Consider the following 19,354-nt stretch of genomic DNA (forward strand, 5'->3'; position numbering starts at 1 on the left):
AATTGGTGTATTTTATTATATACTGTACTTTATAAAAGCAGAAAAAGTGGCGCAATCAATTGGGAACAATTTCATGTGAACAATAACTGATAATAACAAAAAAAAAAGAAGAGAAAGCGTTGCAAAAGTCAAAAGGAGAGATCTTCTCGGTCGGTCACGCAGATCTCCCTATTCGGTTGGCTAAATGTTAAAGTATAAGTTGGAAATAACTATTGAATGGAAGATTTGCAATTGGATCACTATAATTACTTCTGTATAAAACAGATATTTTATTTAAATTCAGTAGCAGACTAATTTTTGTTCAGAGAGGGTTAATTTACAGATGAATATAAGTACATATGCAGAAAAATAGGGTATTAATAAATTGTTTTATTCATAGACTATAAACAAATGATATACACATTTAAATTATATGTCGTACTACAAGTATATGTTATAATAAAGTTTGTACATATTTACTAGATATTCCATTAATTTTAACATCCTAAAAGCGTATATATAATTAAATTAAATCTCAGATATTTTATTTATGTCTATTTATCTTTTTCGTGCTTTTGTCCATCATATTTTATCTTATAATCTTGACCATAATTTTTATACTCCTCATAAATTGGAAATGGTACACGTTCTCCTTCGTTAATTTGCTTTTGCTTTTGTAATCCATTACTTACATGTTTTGCTTCTAGTTCTGCAGCATTTCGTTTTTTGATCATTTGTAATTGATAATTTTGTCTTATTTCTTCTTCTGACGGTGGATCTTTTCGACGATATCTTAACCATGCCTCCCATTCTACTGGTACTTCTTGCGTGTTATCATCTTTATTTACAGGTACGAAATATCGAGGTGAGTTCTTTCTCCTTGATCTTGGATTTTCAATTTCGTAATATTTTGTACCATAATAATCTTCACCAATTAGCTTATGTTGGGTTGGTTTAAATGATGCAATAAAATTTTTTAAAATAATTCGAAACAAACCTCTTTCTTTTCCAGACATTTGAACTTCACCTTACACACTGTAAAAATTAAAGTTGTTAAAACGTAATTTAATGAAAATGATGATATTTATATCATACATTTTTAATATCTTTATTTATTAAATAAGTACAAGTAATGCTTTAATTTAGCTTTCATTAAGCAACAGTTAATTAGGAACATATATAATAGTTATTTACAATATTTATATACACAAACAGTTTTTTAGTATGAAGAACTACATGGAAACAAAGAGTACCTTCCACAGGGTATGTAGAGATATTTATTCAGATAAATACAAACAAGTATTTAATTAAATTAAACAATGGAAAAAGATTACATCGATTATTGCAACGGTTTGTTGTGCATACGCACAGTGTACAGTGAAAACATGACCAAGGTGAAAATATAAACTGGTATTTCTGTGAGTTATGTTGGTAATCTTGAGTCCGAAAATTTCATGGACAATTTCTATGTCCATGAAAAATTTACATACTGTATTATTTATTTCTAATCTAGTACTAATTTGTAAACGAAGTTTTCTCCTTGACAATGATAATATTTAGAATTATTAATTTTTTAATTTTATATCATATTTTAACTTTATACATTTAGGAATTAAGCTTTTAAAGTGAAGAAAACATTTTACTTACATATTAATAAACATACATGTTAATAAAAGAAAGATTCTTATTTCTATTTCGTACCTATCTGGTTTTCTAAAACTTTCTTTTCTTGTATTCTAACAAATTTTATGAATATAAAATAATTATCTTTTAATATGAAAGCTAACACAACTGGTAAATACTATTTATAGAAAGAATTTTATCTCTAAATACGTTGTAAATGAAGCATTATAATATAATAGTACTATGGTTAAGCATAATATTAATTTGATGACATTTTGTGCTAAAACAAACTTGTTTCACAACATTTAATAAGATTATATATTTAGAAGGCTTCCGTAACTACAGTGACATATCGTAAAATCAATTCTATAACTTAATATAACGAATGCTTAATTTTCATATGTGCAGAGCTACTCAGTATGTGAGGCTATTATAAAAATTGAATTATCGTAAAAAGGAAACGAAATTTTTATGCTAGAATCATAGAATATATAATTTTTTTGGTGCTCATAATCTCCTAAGTAACGCGCAGATTTTATTATTACTGTTTTATTGTAGCTGATTTGGAAATATAGCTACAAAAAATATTTGCACATCATTGTATTTATAATAATATTTACATACTACTTAATTGCGTCTAATTATATTAAATGTTGTAACGTTTAATAATACTTTCATAGAACTACAAAAATTTAATACTATGGAAACGAAATGTAGGAAATAATGCTATGTACAAATGCTTTTTGTAGTCACTATATATACATTGACTGTCATAAGAGATATTTTGCGAAATGGTTGCACAGTCTGTTAAAAATGCATTTAAGATGCATTCGTAAGTTAGAGAACCTCTTACAGAATACAGGCACACTTGCCGATTGATTACGTCACTTCCAGGCGTGGTACAGTAGAATGTGTGATGTGCGTGTGTTACTGAAAATGGCCGTACGTGCGGGTCCGTCTAGTTTACTGATTTCACGCACGATACTTTTCACATTCTTTCAAATATTTGGATTTTGAACGGTGGATTTCTTGATGATACGTGCAGTCAGTGTGAACAGTGGAATCTGAAGATTTTCAGTGGATCATCGGTGATATTAGTCGAGACGAAGTGTGCCTATTTCGTGGTGGATCATTAAAAGAGAAGGTGAGCAGAGGATGTGTCTACAGATTTTTTTTAAAAAATCATACTTTTCAAGAAAAAAAATCCAAGAAATTCTTTATATCATTATCATATTAATGATGTATTTGTGTCACTGCCTCGTATGACTAAGATTAAAACGTTCTTTTGCGATTTCTCAAACCTTGAATCGAGAGAAATACGTCGACTTTACCAAGCTAACAAACAGCATAGATGACGGGAAATTTTGTCGTTGTATTCAAAATACGTAGATACATTGTTTTTTATTATAACTTTCATCTGAAATATTTAGATGATTCTGATGTAGTTTTATTTTCACAAATTTCATCTTTGATAGATTTCTAACACGTACAAGACGGAGAAAGTGTATTTACAAAACGATGGCGGACAGATACGGCTGTAGATTACTTGTCAAAATTGTGTCAACCTCGTGACCGTCAATTTTGACATTCTCAGCACTTTTCTGATCTCGTAGTTTTTTTGCTCTTATAGTTCAAAGAATTTCTTTATTTCTTTTTATTTGTAGATCAATCAAATTTGTATTTCTTATTGAATAAATAGATAAAATTGATTATATGTATATCTTAAACCTTTCATAGATAAGTAAATAGATATTAAAAAGTGTAGCTTAATACAATTTATCAGTGAAGCAACCAAGTATACTAATCAGATAGTATGAGCTTCTAAAATTAATAAGAAACTGTTGAATTTGCATTGAATGTTAGCATTTAGTAACATTACTTTTATTATACTTATCTTTTGATATATATATATATATATATAATGGTTCTATCATAAGCATTTTATTCGTACTTTTCATATTTACTCATTTTACTGAATAAGTAATATTATGTTAATGTTGTTAATATCAGTTATATTCTAATATGTATTTTTCAAATTCTATTCATTTGATTATATCTTTTTCTCCTAAAAATGTATGATATATCCTTATGCATATTATATTTATGATTTTTATATGTGTAATGCCTTAGTTCATTTAAATTAAATTTAAGAAGTAATAAATATCATCTTAGTAGTATCACTTCTAAATATATTAGACAATGTTGTAAATATATTATTGTAATTTTTAATGTAATTTTTCTTTATTTCAGCTTGATATATATTAGGAGTAAAAGTAAAAAATTGTTAATGATGGGTTTCATTCTTTACATTTGCATTACTATTTATTTAAACAATATATTTGCTAATTAGTGGATATTGACTATATGGTGTCAAGATGTGGGAGAGATTTGGTACAATCCCCTGGTATGAAACAGGGATATAAGCCAAATATGTGTTTTAGAATGTTTTCTATTCTAGTAGAAAATATGTTAAAATAATGGAAAGTATGCAAAAGTATATATAAGGGAAAGATGATTTTATGCATCTTGTAATGATTTCATATAACAATGAATCATTTAAGAACTACATAAGATTTATGTTTAAGTGTAAAGTACATATTTGTTGCTAATGATAAACATTACTGAGTTTTATGACATAATGTAATAGAAGTGTAATTTTTATACATGCGAATATATTAAATAAGAATCACAAAAATGTCATTCTTATCAAATTTAAAAAAGGCATTCCACTTCGGTGGAAATGACGCGAAGAAAAAGAAATTGTACAATAATATTAAAATGGATTGTAACCCAGAAGAATTCTGGGAAATGATAGGTGAATTAGGAGATGGGGCATTTGGGAAAGTTTATAAGGTAATACATTGTTTATATAATTTCATAATCAAATGCTTCTAGTTGTAATTGTTCAATTTATTAAACAAGTATTGAATATTTCAGGCACAGCACAGGCAAACTCAACAGCTTGCTGCTGCAAAAATGTGTGCACTGGAAGGAGAAGATGATCTTAGTGATTTTATGATCGAGATAGATATTTTATCAGAGTGTAAACACCCAAATGTTGTTGAATTACATGAAGCATATTTTATTGAGGGTAAACTATGGGTATGTTTACAGTTATATAATACTTATAGGTTTAATATCTATATTTCTCAATTAGCATTTGTATAATTCTATTAATATAAATTTATAGATGTTAATAGAATATTGTGATGGTGGTGCTGTTGATTCTATAATGGTTGAATTGGCAAAAGCTTTAACAGAACCACAAATAGCCTATATATGTCAACATATGACCAAAGGTCTTGCATTTTTACACAAATCTAAAGTTATCCATAGGGATTTAAAGGCAGGAAATGTTTTATTAACAATGGCAGGGGGAGTAAAATTAGGTAATCCTCATACTTTCCAAATTCATATATAATTACTATTTTATATTCTATATATAAAGAAAAATTAAAAAATTACCTTGTCCACAGCTGACTTTGGAGTATCTGCAAAAAACAAGCATACTTTACAGAAACATGACACATTTATTGGAACACCATATTGGATGGCTCCAGAAGTAGTGTTATGTGAGACATTTAGAGATAATCCTTATGATTTTAAAGTGAGTAGCACATTTCTAAATTATATGTTTTTTGTGCTTAGATATTGATATTACGTTTTTATTTTATAATTAACCCTTTGCGGGCTACCGCCGCATATATGTGATCTGCGTAAGCCATCAATTTGGCCAAGGAACTCATATATGCGTTTGGCGAAAACAATTATAAAGCTGAACGACTCATATATGCGTCCCACGTAAACGCATCGCTATGGACGAGAAACTCATATACGCGTTCGGCGAAAACAACTGATAGAACCAAAAGACTCAAATGTGTGTTATTTTATTTATCCTGTGGAGAATCTGTGCATGTACATATGTCTAGAATTTGACATCTATGAATGAAAAACGCGTCTAAGCAGAAATATGCGCTGGCAATTTTAAATGACTATCGCGGCAGTAGCTCGGCCTCACAGTACGGTTGACTTCGAACCGTCCCGTCCGCAAAGGGTTAATATTTTTCATATAAATATATAAATATGTATATATCTTATATACAGGTAGACATTTGGTCACTTGGTATTACTTTAATCGAATTTGCGCAAATGGAACCGCCAAACCATGAAATGTCTCCAATGCGCGTTCTTCTTAAAATACAAAAAAGCGATCCACCAAAACTTGATCAACCCGGAAAATGGAGCAAAGATTTTAATGATTTTATTGCAAAAGCCCTTATAAAGGATCCAACGTCGCGACCTACAGCTGATGAGTTGTTGAAACATCCGTTTATAAATCGTAATTTGGATTCAAAACCAATCAGAGATTTATTATTGGAATATAAGGCTGATGTTGTTGAGGAAGAATTGGTTGATGAAGAAACAGAGGTAGTTTTTAATTCTATATTGTTAATTGTCGTTAATTTAATTTAGTTAATTAAGAAGAGATGCAAAAATGAAAATTTTCTATTCGAATAACCTTTGTGTGAAAATAACGCTTTATAACTTTGCGATCTTTTAATTCGTAACGATGTATAGAGCTTTATAAACGGTATTAACATGTATATACGTTGTTACACGCTTTCGTTTTGATAGAAGGCCAAAAAAGCGAAAAAGCACAGAGAACAGTATCAACGGATTGGTAAGCTGCTTTTGAACAAACCACATAGATTGAATTGTTCAAATTTATTAGTCGTTCTTACACGATTAGAAAATGAAAAATATTTATTTGTATTCCGGAAGTTTATAATTGTAATGAAGTATTTTTGTATGCGGTTATGTAAATCTTTAATAAATTCCATCTCAGTTTCATACAACACATAATTACTCTTTGTTATACTTATGCATGATGAACATGCATAATATCTTAGACAGATTCATGCATGTAATATGCGTTGTAAAAGTATGCTTCTCTTTAATTTGCCAAATTAATACGGTAATTTTATTCTCATAAAAATTATAAATATGTATTTGAATTATTATTACATTTATTATTTGTTACATATGGTACTATTTGACATCATAATTTTAAAAATTTTATTAAACTTTTCATTTTGTTTTTCTTTGTAACATTTAATCTAATGATATCCTAATAAATATGGTATTGTAATTTGGATAATTTGGCTGTGCATGCGGCTCTCCTGGGCCTCGCCAGCCCCATCATCCCTGCGTTTGTCAGGTCAGTAGCTTATGCAATAAGTGTTGTGTAACTTGATTTCAATGTATTTTTTGTACATATTATTACAGTTCTTCGCTATTTTTATTGTTTTTACAACTGCAGTGCATAAGCTATTTTTATATGAAATTTATTCATATTAGACCATAATGTTTGCCATAATTAATATTATGGCAATTTTTATAAAAATATATTAATTATGTATTTTTATTCTCACTATTTTTTGTTTTCATATTCATGTAAAGTAATAATTCTTCTTATCTTTTTTGGTATTTTAATAATTCCTCCATTTTGCATACTTTATTATTCTTAGAAGTTACATTTCGTATTTTGTATCAGTTTGGATATTCTTAATTATGAATTGTATCGTGTGTATGAATTATATAATCATATGTAAATAAAATAGAATCATACAAATTTCAGGAGCAACGTACATCTCAGCTTCCTCTGGAGCTGGATCAACTCGGAGATGACTCTGCGTCTATGCGCAGTGACGCTGATGTTCAGAGTAAATATGATTTATACTATATTAAATGCCGCTTAGGTAACGATGAAAATTATTATAAATTGTGCTTATATATCTTTTTTCAGTTTCTGAAAAGGAAAATCTTGTTGCATCACCTGTGTCAGCGAAAAAAGAAGAAAATCATAAACGAGAAATTAACAGGGATGGTGAAAAGGAGGATAGAAACAAGAAATTACGTAAAGCAGAATCAAAAGACAACATACCTGTCTCTGTTGAGAAAAAACAAGTACATTTCTTTTTAATCAATTGTAGATATTTTTAAATAAATAGCAATAACATCGTAATTTAATTTTCAGGCACCTAAACCTCCTAGTACAAATGAAACAAACGAACGTAGGGTATCTCGAGAAAAAGGGCCTGCACCTCCTCCGCCACTTATGCGACAGAATAGTAAAATTGAAGATAAGGAAAATAATTTGAAAATGATTGATAAACAAAGCGATGCAGAAGTATTAAATGAATGTAAGATTACTGATAAGCAACAGAGAGACAAAAACGAACCGTCTCAGTCTGCTCAAGAAATGATAGGTAAGGAACAAACAAGTGTAGACGCGCTCTCAGAGAAAACAAGCGTACTACCTAGTTTAGAAAAGAATGTACCAGATAATAATGAAAGAGAGAAGAATAAGATAGATGATGCAAACAAAGGTGATATCAGGCAAAGATCTGTAGATAATAAGACGAATTCATCACCGAGAACACAATTATCATTAGAAGAGAAAAGGAAATCAGCACCAGTTAAATTAGAATTGGCCGAAGATTGGACGAAACCAGTATTCAATAAACAATCGTCTTTAGAAGAAAAGAACAGGTACTTATTTCTAGTTGTGTTAAATTTTCATCGACATATTCGCACATGTTTGTTTGAATTTATATCTAATTTAATATTAATTATTTATATGAAGGACATTAAATTTCAGAATTGAAAAGAAAACTCCAGCTGATATACAAGTTAAAGGACAATCTTCATCAGAAGAAAATTATAAGAGTTTACAAGAAAAACGAAAATCTGTAGAGCAAAAGTTAAATGCAGTTTTAGAGAAACGGTTTTCGATGGATACTGAAATGCGAATGAGTGTTTCTTCTATGGAGACATTATCTCAACGAGATCTAACTGCAAGCGCATCCGAAAAAAATATCGTTAAAGCATGTTCTACTGAAGATGTTAAAACTGATTATGGAACATCTAAACCAGAATCTGTTGTCAAAAGTCATAGCGAAGGATCTTCCAGATATGTTTCATTAGAAAACTTTTCGGACGAATTTGACGGGAAACGGGATAAAAAATGGCCAAGTAAAGAACACAATTACGAAAATATGACGAGCAACAGCGATAACGTAAACTGTGAGAAAAAAGGTTCTTCAGTGAATGTATCAGTAATTACATCAACTCCCATTAGAAATGCTTCGAGAAGAAGCAGCGGTGATAATGTAGTTGTCATTACCGGTAAAATCAAAGTTACTTTATCATTTTACATTATACAATTAGTTTATTGTTTATAACAATAGTCGTAAATATTTAGTTCATGTTATAAGATTAGAAGTGGATTATTAATACTTATAGGAATAAAGGAATACGTATTGATCTTTCAGGTAAATCCGACCAAGAAATACGTCCAAATACATCAACCGTCCGGATCACAGCAGATAGTCCAGATTTATCGAATAGTCTTGCGAGCAACGTTAGTCAAGTAACTGTAGTAACGACGCATCCTCCGGTTCTTGTCGATGCTGTGTCACTGGCAGCGAGTCCTTCTTGTCGTCAACCTCCTCCAACATCGGAAGTTGTTATTGTGGCGAATGAATTAAACAAAACACAAGTGAACGAAAGTTCAACCGACGATGACGGCTTTCCTAGTTTAGATAGCTTAGAGTACATGCCCCAAGAGCAACCTATAATTCTTACAGACGTTTCTAAAAGAGTTGGCAAGAAGTTAGACGAATCCGAGGTTCTCATTGTGAGTCCGATCATAGACGAATTGCAGGACACTAGTCACGTTTCTGTCGTTACCGTCGGCGAAGATAAGGAACAAGTGAAAGATTCCTCGATACTTAATAAACACGAAGCCGTACGAACTTCTTCTTCTCACAGTGACGCAAGCTTAATCGAAATGTCGAGTACAAAAAGCGATAGCGGAGATGAAATTACTAAAATGATAGTTGCTGGGACGACTATAGAATCCATAGATATCGATGAAGTGGAAAGAAGTTCCAAGAAAATGAATGGTTTGTTGAAGAACGATAAATCTGCAATGGTTACTCCTATGGACGAGAAAACGTTGAAAACGCTTAAACAAAAAGAAGTAAATAAAGGATACAAAGAGAAAAGAGTATCTCCGGATAGCTTCGAAGGATCTAGATCTCAAAGTGAATCTGGATCGACAAGGTCGCATACGCCCAGTAAGAGCATAGATCGCTCCGATGCTGAATCCATTTCTACCACGATAAGTCAGGATAGTAGGGAATCCAGCAAGGAAAATCATCTAAGTCAAGGACAATCCGCGGAAGTGGACGAGGAAGTAGTATTGCGACGGAAGCCCGATTATAATCGTGATATACCACGACCAACAAGAACGAAAGAAGATATTCAAATGATGAATTTGAAGAAAAAGACGAGAAAGCGAACTAGAAAATTTGAGATCGATGGTGTCGTAGTTACTACGACGACGTCGAAGGTAATTTACGGCGATGATGAAAACGGTAAAGTTTATGACGATCAAATCTTTAGGAAGCAAGAGCTAAGGGAATTAAAGATGCTACAGAAAATGGAGCAGAAACAGTTTCAGGATTTATCGCAAAAGGCACAGTTTAACAAAGATCAACAAGAGAAACGTTTCGAGCAAGAGAGACAACTTTTGGAAAGAAATGCCGAAACTGATCTGGAAACACTCGCTCGGCAACAGAGGCAACAAATCGAGCGAGCTGAAGCGCAACAGGAGGCCGATCTTAGGCTCGCTTCGAAAAAGATTCGTAGTGAGCAAGAAAGGGAATTGAAACAGTTCCGTGAGGGATTGAAACAGGAACTAAAGTTACTTAAGCATGAAGTAGATTTAATGCCGAAAGATAAGAGGAAGAGTGCATTTAAGATACGCAAAGAAAAATTGGAGGCTGAACACGAGGAAAGGGAAAAGCACTTTTTAGATAAGCTTAACGAAAGTCATGAACTATTGTTGAGAAGATTATCTGATAGTCATCGCGAGAAAATTGCTTTAATGGAAAGGCAATTTTTGCAGCAGAAGCAACAGTTGATGAGAGCTCGAGAGGCAGCGATTTGGGAGCAAGAAGAACGGCACATTCACGAGAAACAGCAGTTGTTGAAGAAACAGCTAAAGGATATTTTCTTTTTACAAAGACACCAGATGCTGATACGTCATGAAAAGGAATTGGAACAAATGAAGAGAATGAATCAACGAAAAGAGGAGGAACTGATTAAACGACAGACGGTGGAACGTAGAAATTTGCCGAAAAGAATTCGCAACGAGATGAAGGCGCGTGAAATGATGTTCAGAGAATCTATGAGGATTTCTATGTCGTCGATTATCGCGCCGGATCCCGATGCTGAAAGAGAGAAATTGAAAAAATTCCAAGAGAATGAGAAAAAACGATATAGAGCCGAGCAGCAAAGATTCGAATTAAAGCATTCACGGCAGTTGGAAGAGGTAAGAGCGCAAAGCGATGCCACGATCAAAGAACTGGAACAGCTGCAAAACGAAAAGAGAAAGATGTTGATGGAACACGAGACATTGAAACTAAAGGAATTAGAAGAGGCGTATGGTAAAGAGCTTCGTGAATGGAAAGGGCAACTCAAGCCACGAAAACAGGTAAATTAATATTAATTTTCCTTGTTACTTTGCCTTTCATATTTCGCGAAGCTTTTCTTTTCTCCTTTCCTCTCTTTTGCTCTCTTTTTCTGTCTTCTTGTCTACTCTTTCATGTTTTCTTCTTTTAATCTTCTTGATAACGATTATACGTAGAGCGAAGTCATAGGTTTCCATGTCCTGTGGCTCATACGATGATCGATGACCAGCGCGAGAAGAGATATGAATGAATCGCGATTTTTAAGTAAGCTTAATAGAAACAAGCATGGTTATACTGAAATAAGCTTAATGTACTTGTTATAGAAGTTAGAAGCTGAGCTGACGGCTGAAATGGAAGCATTGGAAGCTCGTTACCGAGACTATTTGCCCTCGAGTCGTAGTGGTTTCTCTTCTCCCCTTTTATGTATAGATTATTCTCTCTTTTATTTTGAAAGTTGGAAGAAATCTCCGCGTTTGCCCCGCTCTACTCCAACGTCTCCTTCTCCATTTACCATTCCAAGGGTGTCTCTAAGAGTCAGTAGTTCGGACACCGGTTCCATTAATGGCATGCTATCACGAAGTCGATCCAAACCAGATCTGGTACCACCTCCTTCGTCTCGTAGATAGTAAATACTCCGAATATTTTGTTGTGTCTCCTTTCAAATGTTTTCGTTATTGAGAGAGAAGTTTCGAAATAATCTTGTAACTTATCGTAATCCAGTTTTTCGTTTGATGTCTCGTTCGATTTAGCATTTATTTCAGAAAACAAATTTGGATTTTCATTCAACATTTTTATAGATGTTTTCTTAAGACCTATCTTTTTATTATTTCGAAGTTTCTCTCGTTGAATTATGCTTTGTGCATTCAAGGGTAACATGCCCGCTTTACTCACCGTTGCTTCATTTATTTCCCAATATTTATCGTTTGTTTAAATGCTGTATACACTCATTACTATATATGTATATGTACATACGTATACGTATGAATTTGTCTTCTCCCTCTCCCCTACATACATATATATGTACATTTAATATATTTTTAATATATTTTTGCGTAACCAATTCCAAGGAAAATGTATATTGTTTGGGCTTGTACGGAATAACACTTGAACGAGCAGTAATATATCGCCAGGAAATAATTAATTTATAACATCAGTTTTGTTTGCCACTCTTAAAAAAGATATAAAAATCAACAAAACACGTATTCGTAAATCGATAAGGGCGTGTCATTGTTAGCTACTAGGTAAAAGTCTATGGTTCTCTAAGTATTGAAATGTTAAAGAATAAGTAGCTGGCATTAATTAACTTATGGATGAAATGTCATTGTTATATTACGATGTCGTAGATTTATCGTTCATGTGCAGAACATTTGTCAAGTTTCCATCGCTGATGAGCATAAAGTTCCACGGGATATTTCAGTTGACGATCATTAATGTTCACAGAATATTAACAAGCACTCATACTTATTATTAGTAAAATAGAATGGTACTTTATGCAGACTTTATGTTTAATTAGACGTTTATCGTTCGTTGTATTATCGATAATAATATATGCAAGTGTCGTATCTCGATAGCAGCTTTTCGATGGTTATTAAGTAAAGATCATAACAGGGTGAATCGGTGATAATTGTGGGCTATATGTTGTATACTTACCGGACGTAGTAAAAATGTGCGGTAAATGCTTATACATATCAAGGGTTCTCATATAAGTGTTTCCAATGTGTACGTTAGATTATGTTATTCCCACTTTTATTACGTACCTCTTTCATTAAGAATCCAACACGCAACATGTCGGGAAAGAGATTCCACGACTGGATATGAGAACGGTCTACTAGGTAATAAACAAGGTCAGTCTAAAAAACGTCTGTTGATGCGAATATAGAGTAAATAAGGCATAGATATAGTATAAGCGATTAAGAGTAATTAAACGATTAGCTCCACGAGATCTATACATTTCTCTTTAATTCTTTGAAGCGATTTAGTTTTCTTGAAATTTATTCGTAGGGAACACCGTTTATATCCATCGCTATTTTACACATTATGTATTATCTATTTATTTGAATATCTCAAAATTTTCCTTTACAGAAATTGGAAGAACAGTTTGCGTTACAACTGGAGGAACAAGAGGCGATTTACGGGCCAAGCGCGATACCATTGTGCTTACCAGCAGATCTTACCGACTTGACGCATCATACAGTTGGTTCTACACGTAGTTCGCTTTCTTCGGTGAGCGAGGGTTAATGTCTAATTAATCTCTATCGTCGAACCGAAATGAAATTTTCTTACCCCTTAAGAATAACGAATGAATCACAGAGCTCCAAATGTCGAGGTAATTCGAAGGTCAAGTTACGCGAGCTCTTTGCACGGCTATTCGATCTGGCTTAAATTTTGGAACAAGGACCGGCGAGTAATTCGTTTTGATTGTAATAAGATCTATAACATGAAACACACGATAGGCGATGCTTGGCGTGCAAAGTGTGGCTATTCAGCGATCGGTTATACATGGAAGAACTATTTTCTTTAATTCGATGAAATACCGATAACTATGTAAAACGTTGTGAACATCTGTGATTTCGGAGCATCGCTTTGCAATGATATACATACATACATATGTTGTGACCGAACTGCGAAATAACTAACAAACTTTTAACGTTTTCAAGAAACGAAGAGAAGAAGAAGAGATTAGAAAGTCGGTTTTCTCTCTTAAGATATATTTTATATATCAAATATGAATTGTTATATATAAATGAGATGAATTTCTTACGGCGATCTTGTCGAAAATATACTGGATACATACAGACCATACAATCCGCCCGATGATCATTTCTCCTGAGAACTTTGAAGAACAAACGTGTTCTCGTGATCAATGGTGTACGTGATCCTACAATAAATACATTTTTTCTACATCTTATATACGCATGCATATTGAACTAGAGTCATTGAGACAATTCGAGGACAACTTACCATCCTATCGTGAATACACGTGACAGTGTCTAGTGTGTTCGTAGAATATCTAGCGATTTTATGCGTACATAATGCACACGTGGAAAAAGTATATTTTCGATTGTCGAATGTATATACATGTATATGCTTGTTGTGCTGTCGAATGTCAGGATACAGGCATTTGCGAGGATTCGGTGTTGAAGCAAGCATAAATGTAGATCGTAATTGCGCGCGTGTTTTAAACCGATGCACGCAGCGTTCAGGTGCCACTTTCGAATCGAAGCGTCGTCGTATCTGAACAAACGTGTAATCGTCGCGTCTTCATTATTAGAATGTTCAACGAGTTGTATTGTTTGTAAAGAGAACGCTAAATCTCCATTGATAGATTGTTTTTTTTTTATCGAGATACGGATATATTTTTAGTAAATAAACGTTCAACAATACGAATCAAAGGTTCACGCCAAATATATACAATGTATGATTGCTTACTGCGCGTCTATATAGTCCGAGGACATTGTAGAGGATTTCTTTGATGCGTATTCAAAACGAGCATGTGTGGCTAACGCTCGTCCTAGATGTAAAGAAGCATATTTGTATAAAATATTTCCTTTCGTTTTCCCTTTTTATCTTCTTTATTTCCTTTAATTGTACAGTACTATTAATTTTTATATCTCTGTTTGTTCACGTTAATCTATCTGGTATCGTGCTTATTAGTACGATAATCGATCAAGGAACTTTGTATATAGAGAATCAGAATGAATTGTTTGATATATTTTGATTATTCTACTTTATCGTATCGAGAATAATGTTTACGACGAATCTTTGCGAGCAATTCATTTACCCAGTTTCTTGCGATACACGTAGAAAATGGATCCATTTCGTTGGATGATCCTTCTCACCGTGGATGTATATCACACATGGGTAAAATGATTTTGCGATGTTACGGCTAACTCAAGTGAAATTTGACCGCGTGTTTTGCGATCAATCTTCGCTCGAGTTCTTTCTTGGTTGGAAATGATGCTACGTATGACGTAAATAACACGAAGTACGAAAAACATAGTAGTTCATTTAATTAAAAAAGGAAAAGGAAAGAGGACGTTTGCCAAAGCATATGTACATATATGTATTCTTGAAACGTTAAGATTTTGGGAATATAAAGGAAAAGTATGAGGCATGATATGAAAAAAAAGAAAATCTTAATACTGCCCTTTGTCGAATTTGTGTCGTGCGCTGCAATTGTTAGAAAATACTCGTTAATCGTGCCTGTTGGATCCTATTCTGTCAAAGATTTTATGTTTTTTTTATTCATCGAGAGGACGATGCATCTGGTTCTTCTTAAAAAGGGATCAATTGTATGAAAAATACGAAACTACGGAAGTAGACCGGAGATTCGTTTACCTATAAACGAACGGGGGATCGATAGCGCAAGTTCCAGCAGTGACTATATGGGAATTTTATATAGGGCTAATGAATTTTTTAATCATCAAGCACGTGTGCATTGTGCGTGGGAATTATTGCAAAGAATTAACAAACAGAAGAGAAAAGAGGACGAAGCCATTGTCGTGTGCGTTGTATATTCGATTGAAAATATTTATACTACGACGATTAAAATATGATGTAATGTAAAGAGGGTCGGAATCGACTTTATTGTTTCAAGTTGTGCGAATAGTCACCGTTAGGATTGTTTTTCTCTTTATTTCTTGTTTTTTGCCGAATGCTTCTTTCGTTCTTAATCATTGTACGTACAGTGTTTAAGCACAGGAAACTGTTTGTTACGATTTTTTTTTTATTTGTATCCATTACAAGAATTTCGTTATTACCAATATGTTTAACATTGAGTCGCAACCTGACATGCAGGCGCATACTTCTACACTAATCTTAAGAAATCAATAGACTGAGAACAAGTAAAAGGGAAAGAAATCGGAAAATGAGATTATTTTACACTAAGAAACGAAGCTTGCTAAAAATTGTCTTACAAACGAAGGAAATTAATACTTTATTTTATTTTCTGATTTAGATGAAACGTACTAATCGGTTACACTACAAAAATATTTATTAAATATTTATACCTATTTTAATTTCGATCAGAAATATTCCGAATTTTACCTTTATTCCGAAACTTACATTTCAGAAGGAATTGAAGAATCAACATCTCGAACGTTTATTGTGTAATATAAAGCTTTTTATGTAAGCGGTATACAAAGAAATTCTCGTTTATGATTTCAGAACAGAGCATTTTTTTTTTTTTTACTTCTAAACCTTATTGTATGTATTCGATCGACTTTACGCATCTGTGTGTTTATTCATCTTAGATTGAGTTTATTTTACACATATACAACGTACATAGATATACATATATACATTAAACCTTTTCGTCAGTAATCGATTTCGTGGCTGATCTTTAAGAAATACAAGACCGTCGTTCTTGCGAAGAAAAGATAATGAATTCGTATTTTATTAACAAAGATAGGAAATAGAATGATTTACATAGATAAAGAATTGTAAGTGAATTTATTCGTTGTTAAGTTCAAGAAATTGAATTCAGAGTGTAAGTGATATAACAGTTGATATATATACAAGTAACGATCCAAGGTATTAGGATATCTACGCATTCTTATAATTGAGTAAGCGTGTTTGTGCAATAAAAATTGTTACGAGTTTCACGCTTGTACTTCTTACGATAGAGAGTTTGATTCGACGATTTACGCGAGGAAAAGTTTGACAGAAATCAAGTCAGTGAAACGAGTGACATGCAAGAATGTTTTTGAAATAGGAGTGCGATCTTATAGATCTTATTAAAATTCGTCTCAGAATGCAACAAACGAGTTGATTACACGCAACTAAGTAACATAACAGTAACATAGTCGCTTTCCAAATGTGGTGCATATGAGTAGCCATTTTGACAGTGATGAGCGCTCGGAACAGACACCGTACTAGCATTTCTTGAATTTGAAAATAGATCGATATAATTAAGTGGACTATTAGATGTAGAAATTTGCCGAAGTAGTTGATTAAGGAGAAAATGTGCGAGTCAATTTGAATCTAGAGATAACATTAAGGAAAACGTTCGTTGAGAAAAAAAATGGAATTACGAAGTTTTCGTACAAAGACAGTGCGCCTCGGTCGATTTCTACTTCTACATTCGTGCTACTGATTTCTATTTCCACGTCACCCGCGCCAAGCTGCTGCACGATTCAACAGCGTATTACCACCTTGTGCTTTTCAAATTACCTGTTACTACGATCGTTTGCTTTGTCTCCCTTCTATTAGCTTTTTTTAGCGACCTTAAAGCCTTGCTCAGATTTATCAAGTCACTTGAATTTTCTAGGGATCTAAAGTAATTCGAAATTCTTCATCGGCATAAAATTTCATTTACATGGTTCTCTTGAAATATTTTTCCCAAGTTTCTTCGTTTATACTCATTAATCGAGTCATTTGATTGTTATGTTATGTTACGACCGTTCGCGGAGAGACGCGGTCGCGAGGAAAACGCGTCAGCGAGAGGCGTAAATTCTCGCTACGATTCGATGAATCGACGCCGCGAAGTAGTCGTTCCCCTGTTTCGGTTAGGATAACAGAGGTGGTTGATTTGAATATGACACAGTAGTAAGTTATATTTCACCGTTTATTCCACAACTTATAACGAGGATAGTTACACTGGTGCGTATGTACGAGATGAGTGACTGAGTGATCTGCGGGTATGTATACCCGCTCGAAGGATGTTGACCGTTCGAAGGATGCAAAAACAGTACTCTTGGGAGACGATGCTGTCTCGGAGGAGAGCTAAGGATGGGTGTGTCTAGCGCACGGGACCATCGGATTTGTTGGTGCCGATGTTATTTAGGAGAGTGAGGGAATAGGCTTCGTCGTTAATTGGTTAGACGAAGGGTCTTAACCGCCCTCGAGAGAAAGTGGTTAGTGGGAGGAAAGTTGCAGCGTACGTGAGAAAAACTAACTTTCCCTTTTTCGCCGTGGTAGACAATAGTCTTTAGAAATTCTTCCGAACCAGATGTTTGTTTTGTTTGAAGGACCTTTTCTAGGAAATCTATTAGATTTATGGAAGGTCCTTGAAACTATGGAGGATACGCTGCGAGTATCCGAAGACATCTGGTTATTGCCATAATCTGGTATAAGCCTGCGGCGTATGGCCTCGGCTAGGTAGAGGGTTACGCGACGTAACATGTTACTTGATCTGACATGAAATATGCTTGCAAGTTTCAAATGAAGTTGAGGTTCTTTCCTTGACCTGCTATTTACAGTTTCGTACTTGTTGATATTGGTTCCCCCAAACCTCTACTTTTTCTGTATTTTATATTCTGTCATATATTCTATATACAATATTTCTATTATGTTTATAATTATAATTATAATTTTACATACATACAGTGGCTCACGAATGTACTTCAACACCTGTCGCAGAGAATTTCTATAAATATATCATGTATGCGTTATACGAAATGGTACACGACTGTTATGATTATATCGATAAACAGTTCGATTAATCTGAACAAGGCATAACGCAAGATTTCTTGATTTTGTGTCTAACGAACGTCAAACTAATTGATTGTTTTGATGTTGTTTATACCGGATTAATATTTGTTTGTTTTATTCGGTATGTGAATGAAAGTAATTTGCGACAGATATAGTTATTTAAAGTAAATTTTATCTATCTTGTGCGAGCTAGAGAGTTCCAAGTTGGTATATATGTCGGAGATGAAAGGACATCGGGACTTCCCTTTTGGAATGTTGGGAAAAACTCCAATACCCTGGTCCAGATTTTTACTATAGCTACACTTAAGTAATAAAAGTAAGAAATAGTTTTAATGTTCCAATCCGGCTTTATGACTATGGGCTTGGGCTCTAAGTGACATAGCGGGTCACTGAACGTAGCCACGGTCACGGGAGGGATGTGTACCTGACAGAGATATGGAATGATTATATGGCTTTCCCTAAAAACAAAGATTGATCCGAGAGGTGGGGAGAGGAATATATAAGGACAGTTCCACTTGGAGTTTTTTTTTTTTTGGAGTTCATGCAGATAAGTTTTACTTGTACGTGGAGTTATTCGCGTATCACATTGCATTCGTCATCCCGTGGACCGTGGATTCGTTATCGAACCTGAATTCGTTGTCATCAACATCTCGACCATCCGATAGCCGCTATTACTTATAGCCTTTTGTAGTGCCCACATTTGTACCAATAAACATCAGCTATATCCGCGATGATAAATTTGAGTGAAGGTTCATCGAACGTCCAAAATTCCAACCTTAATC

General features: G+C 33.5%; 2 protein-coding genes across 9 annotated transcripts; one reads left to right on the plus strand and one right to left on the minus strand.

Annotated features, from left to right (window-relative positions):
- Nucleotides 1-349: 349 nt before the first annotated feature.
- LOC117230484 (NADH dehydrogenase [ubiquinone] 1 alpha subcomplex assembly factor 2) lies at nucleotides 350-1,392 on the minus strand. 2 transcript variants are annotated; one of them, XM_033488018.1, is made up of 2 exons: nucleotides 1,233-1,392; nucleotides 350-1,014 (listed from the first exon to the last, which is right to left on the minus strand). In XM_033488018.1, exon 2 carries the CDS (start codon nucleotides 993-995, stop codon nucleotides 534-536), a length of 462 nt encoding a protein of 153 aa, XP_033343909.1. In that variant the 5' UTR covers nucleotides 996-1,014; nucleotides 1,233-1,392; the 3' UTR covers nucleotides 350-533. The 2 variants fall into 2 exon arrangements, with proteins under 2 accessions (XP_033343909.1, XP_033343910.1); XM_033488019.1 differs by lacking the exon at nucleotides 1,233-1,392 and adding an exon at nucleotides 1,075-1,216.
- Nucleotides 1,393-2,467: 1,075 nt separating this feature from the next.
- LOC117230473 (serine/threonine-protein kinase 10) lies at nucleotides 2,468-16,306 on the plus strand. Of its 7 annotated transcripts, none has more exons than XR_004492793.1 (15): nucleotides 2,468-2,746; nucleotides 3,853-4,455; nucleotides 4,540-4,704; nucleotides 4,793-4,991; nucleotides 5,079-5,209; nucleotides 5,707-6,030; nucleotides 6,238-6,283; nucleotides 6,765-6,820; nucleotides 7,241-7,325; nucleotides 7,409-7,569; nucleotides 7,640-8,154; nucleotides 8,264-8,790; nucleotides 8,937-11,164; nucleotides 11,465-12,985; nucleotides 13,224-13,327. XR_004492793.1 is itself a non-coding variant. In XM_033487978.1 (14 exons), exons 2-14 carry the CDS (start codon nucleotides 4,297-4,299, stop codon nucleotides 13,377-13,379), a joined length of 4,752 nt encoding a protein of 1,583 aa, XP_033343869.1. In that variant the 5' UTR covers nucleotides 2,475-2,746; nucleotides 3,853-4,296; the 3' UTR covers nucleotides 13,380-16,306. The 7 variants fall into 7 exon arrangements, 2 of the variants coding, with proteins under 2 accessions (XP_033343869.1, XP_033343870.1); XR_004492794.1 differs by having other exon boundaries at nucleotides 6,774-6,820; XM_033487978.1 differs by lacking the exon at nucleotides 11,465-12,985 and having other exon boundaries at nucleotides 2,475-2,746; nucleotides 13,224-16,306.
- The last annotated feature ends 3,048 nt before the right edge of the window (nucleotides 16,307-19,354 follow it).

This window comes from Bombus vosnesenskii, unplaced genomic scaffold (genome assembly GCF_011952255.1).
Source record: "Bombus vosnesenskii isolate JDL3184/JDL3185 unplaced genomic scaffold, Bvos_JDL3184-5_v1.1 scf7180000013267, whole genome shotgun sequence".
NCBI lineage: Eukaryota > Metazoa > Arthropoda > Insecta > Hymenoptera > Apidae > Bombus > Bombus vosnesenskii.

What these genes read in the sequence shown, in the direction of transcription:
- LOC117230484 (XM_033488018.1), bottom strand. Translation starts at nt 995, where the DNA reads ATGTCTGGAAAAGAAAGAGGTTTGTTTCGAATTATTTTAAAAAATTTT.
- LOC117230473 (XM_033487978.1), top strand. Translation starts at nt 4,297, where the DNA reads ATGTCATTCTTATCAAATTTAAAAAAGGCATTCCACTTCGGTGGAAAT. An exon ending in TCTCTGTTGAGAAAAAACAA is followed by an intron (nt 7,570 to 7,639) that starts GTACATTTCTTT and finishes TTTAATTTTCAG; the next exon opens with GCACCTAAACCTCCTAGTAC. An exon ending in AACTCAAGCCACGAAAACAG is followed by an intron (nt 11,165 to 13,223) that starts GTAAATTAATAT and finishes TTTCCTTTACAG; the next exon opens with AAATTGGAAGAACAGTTTGC.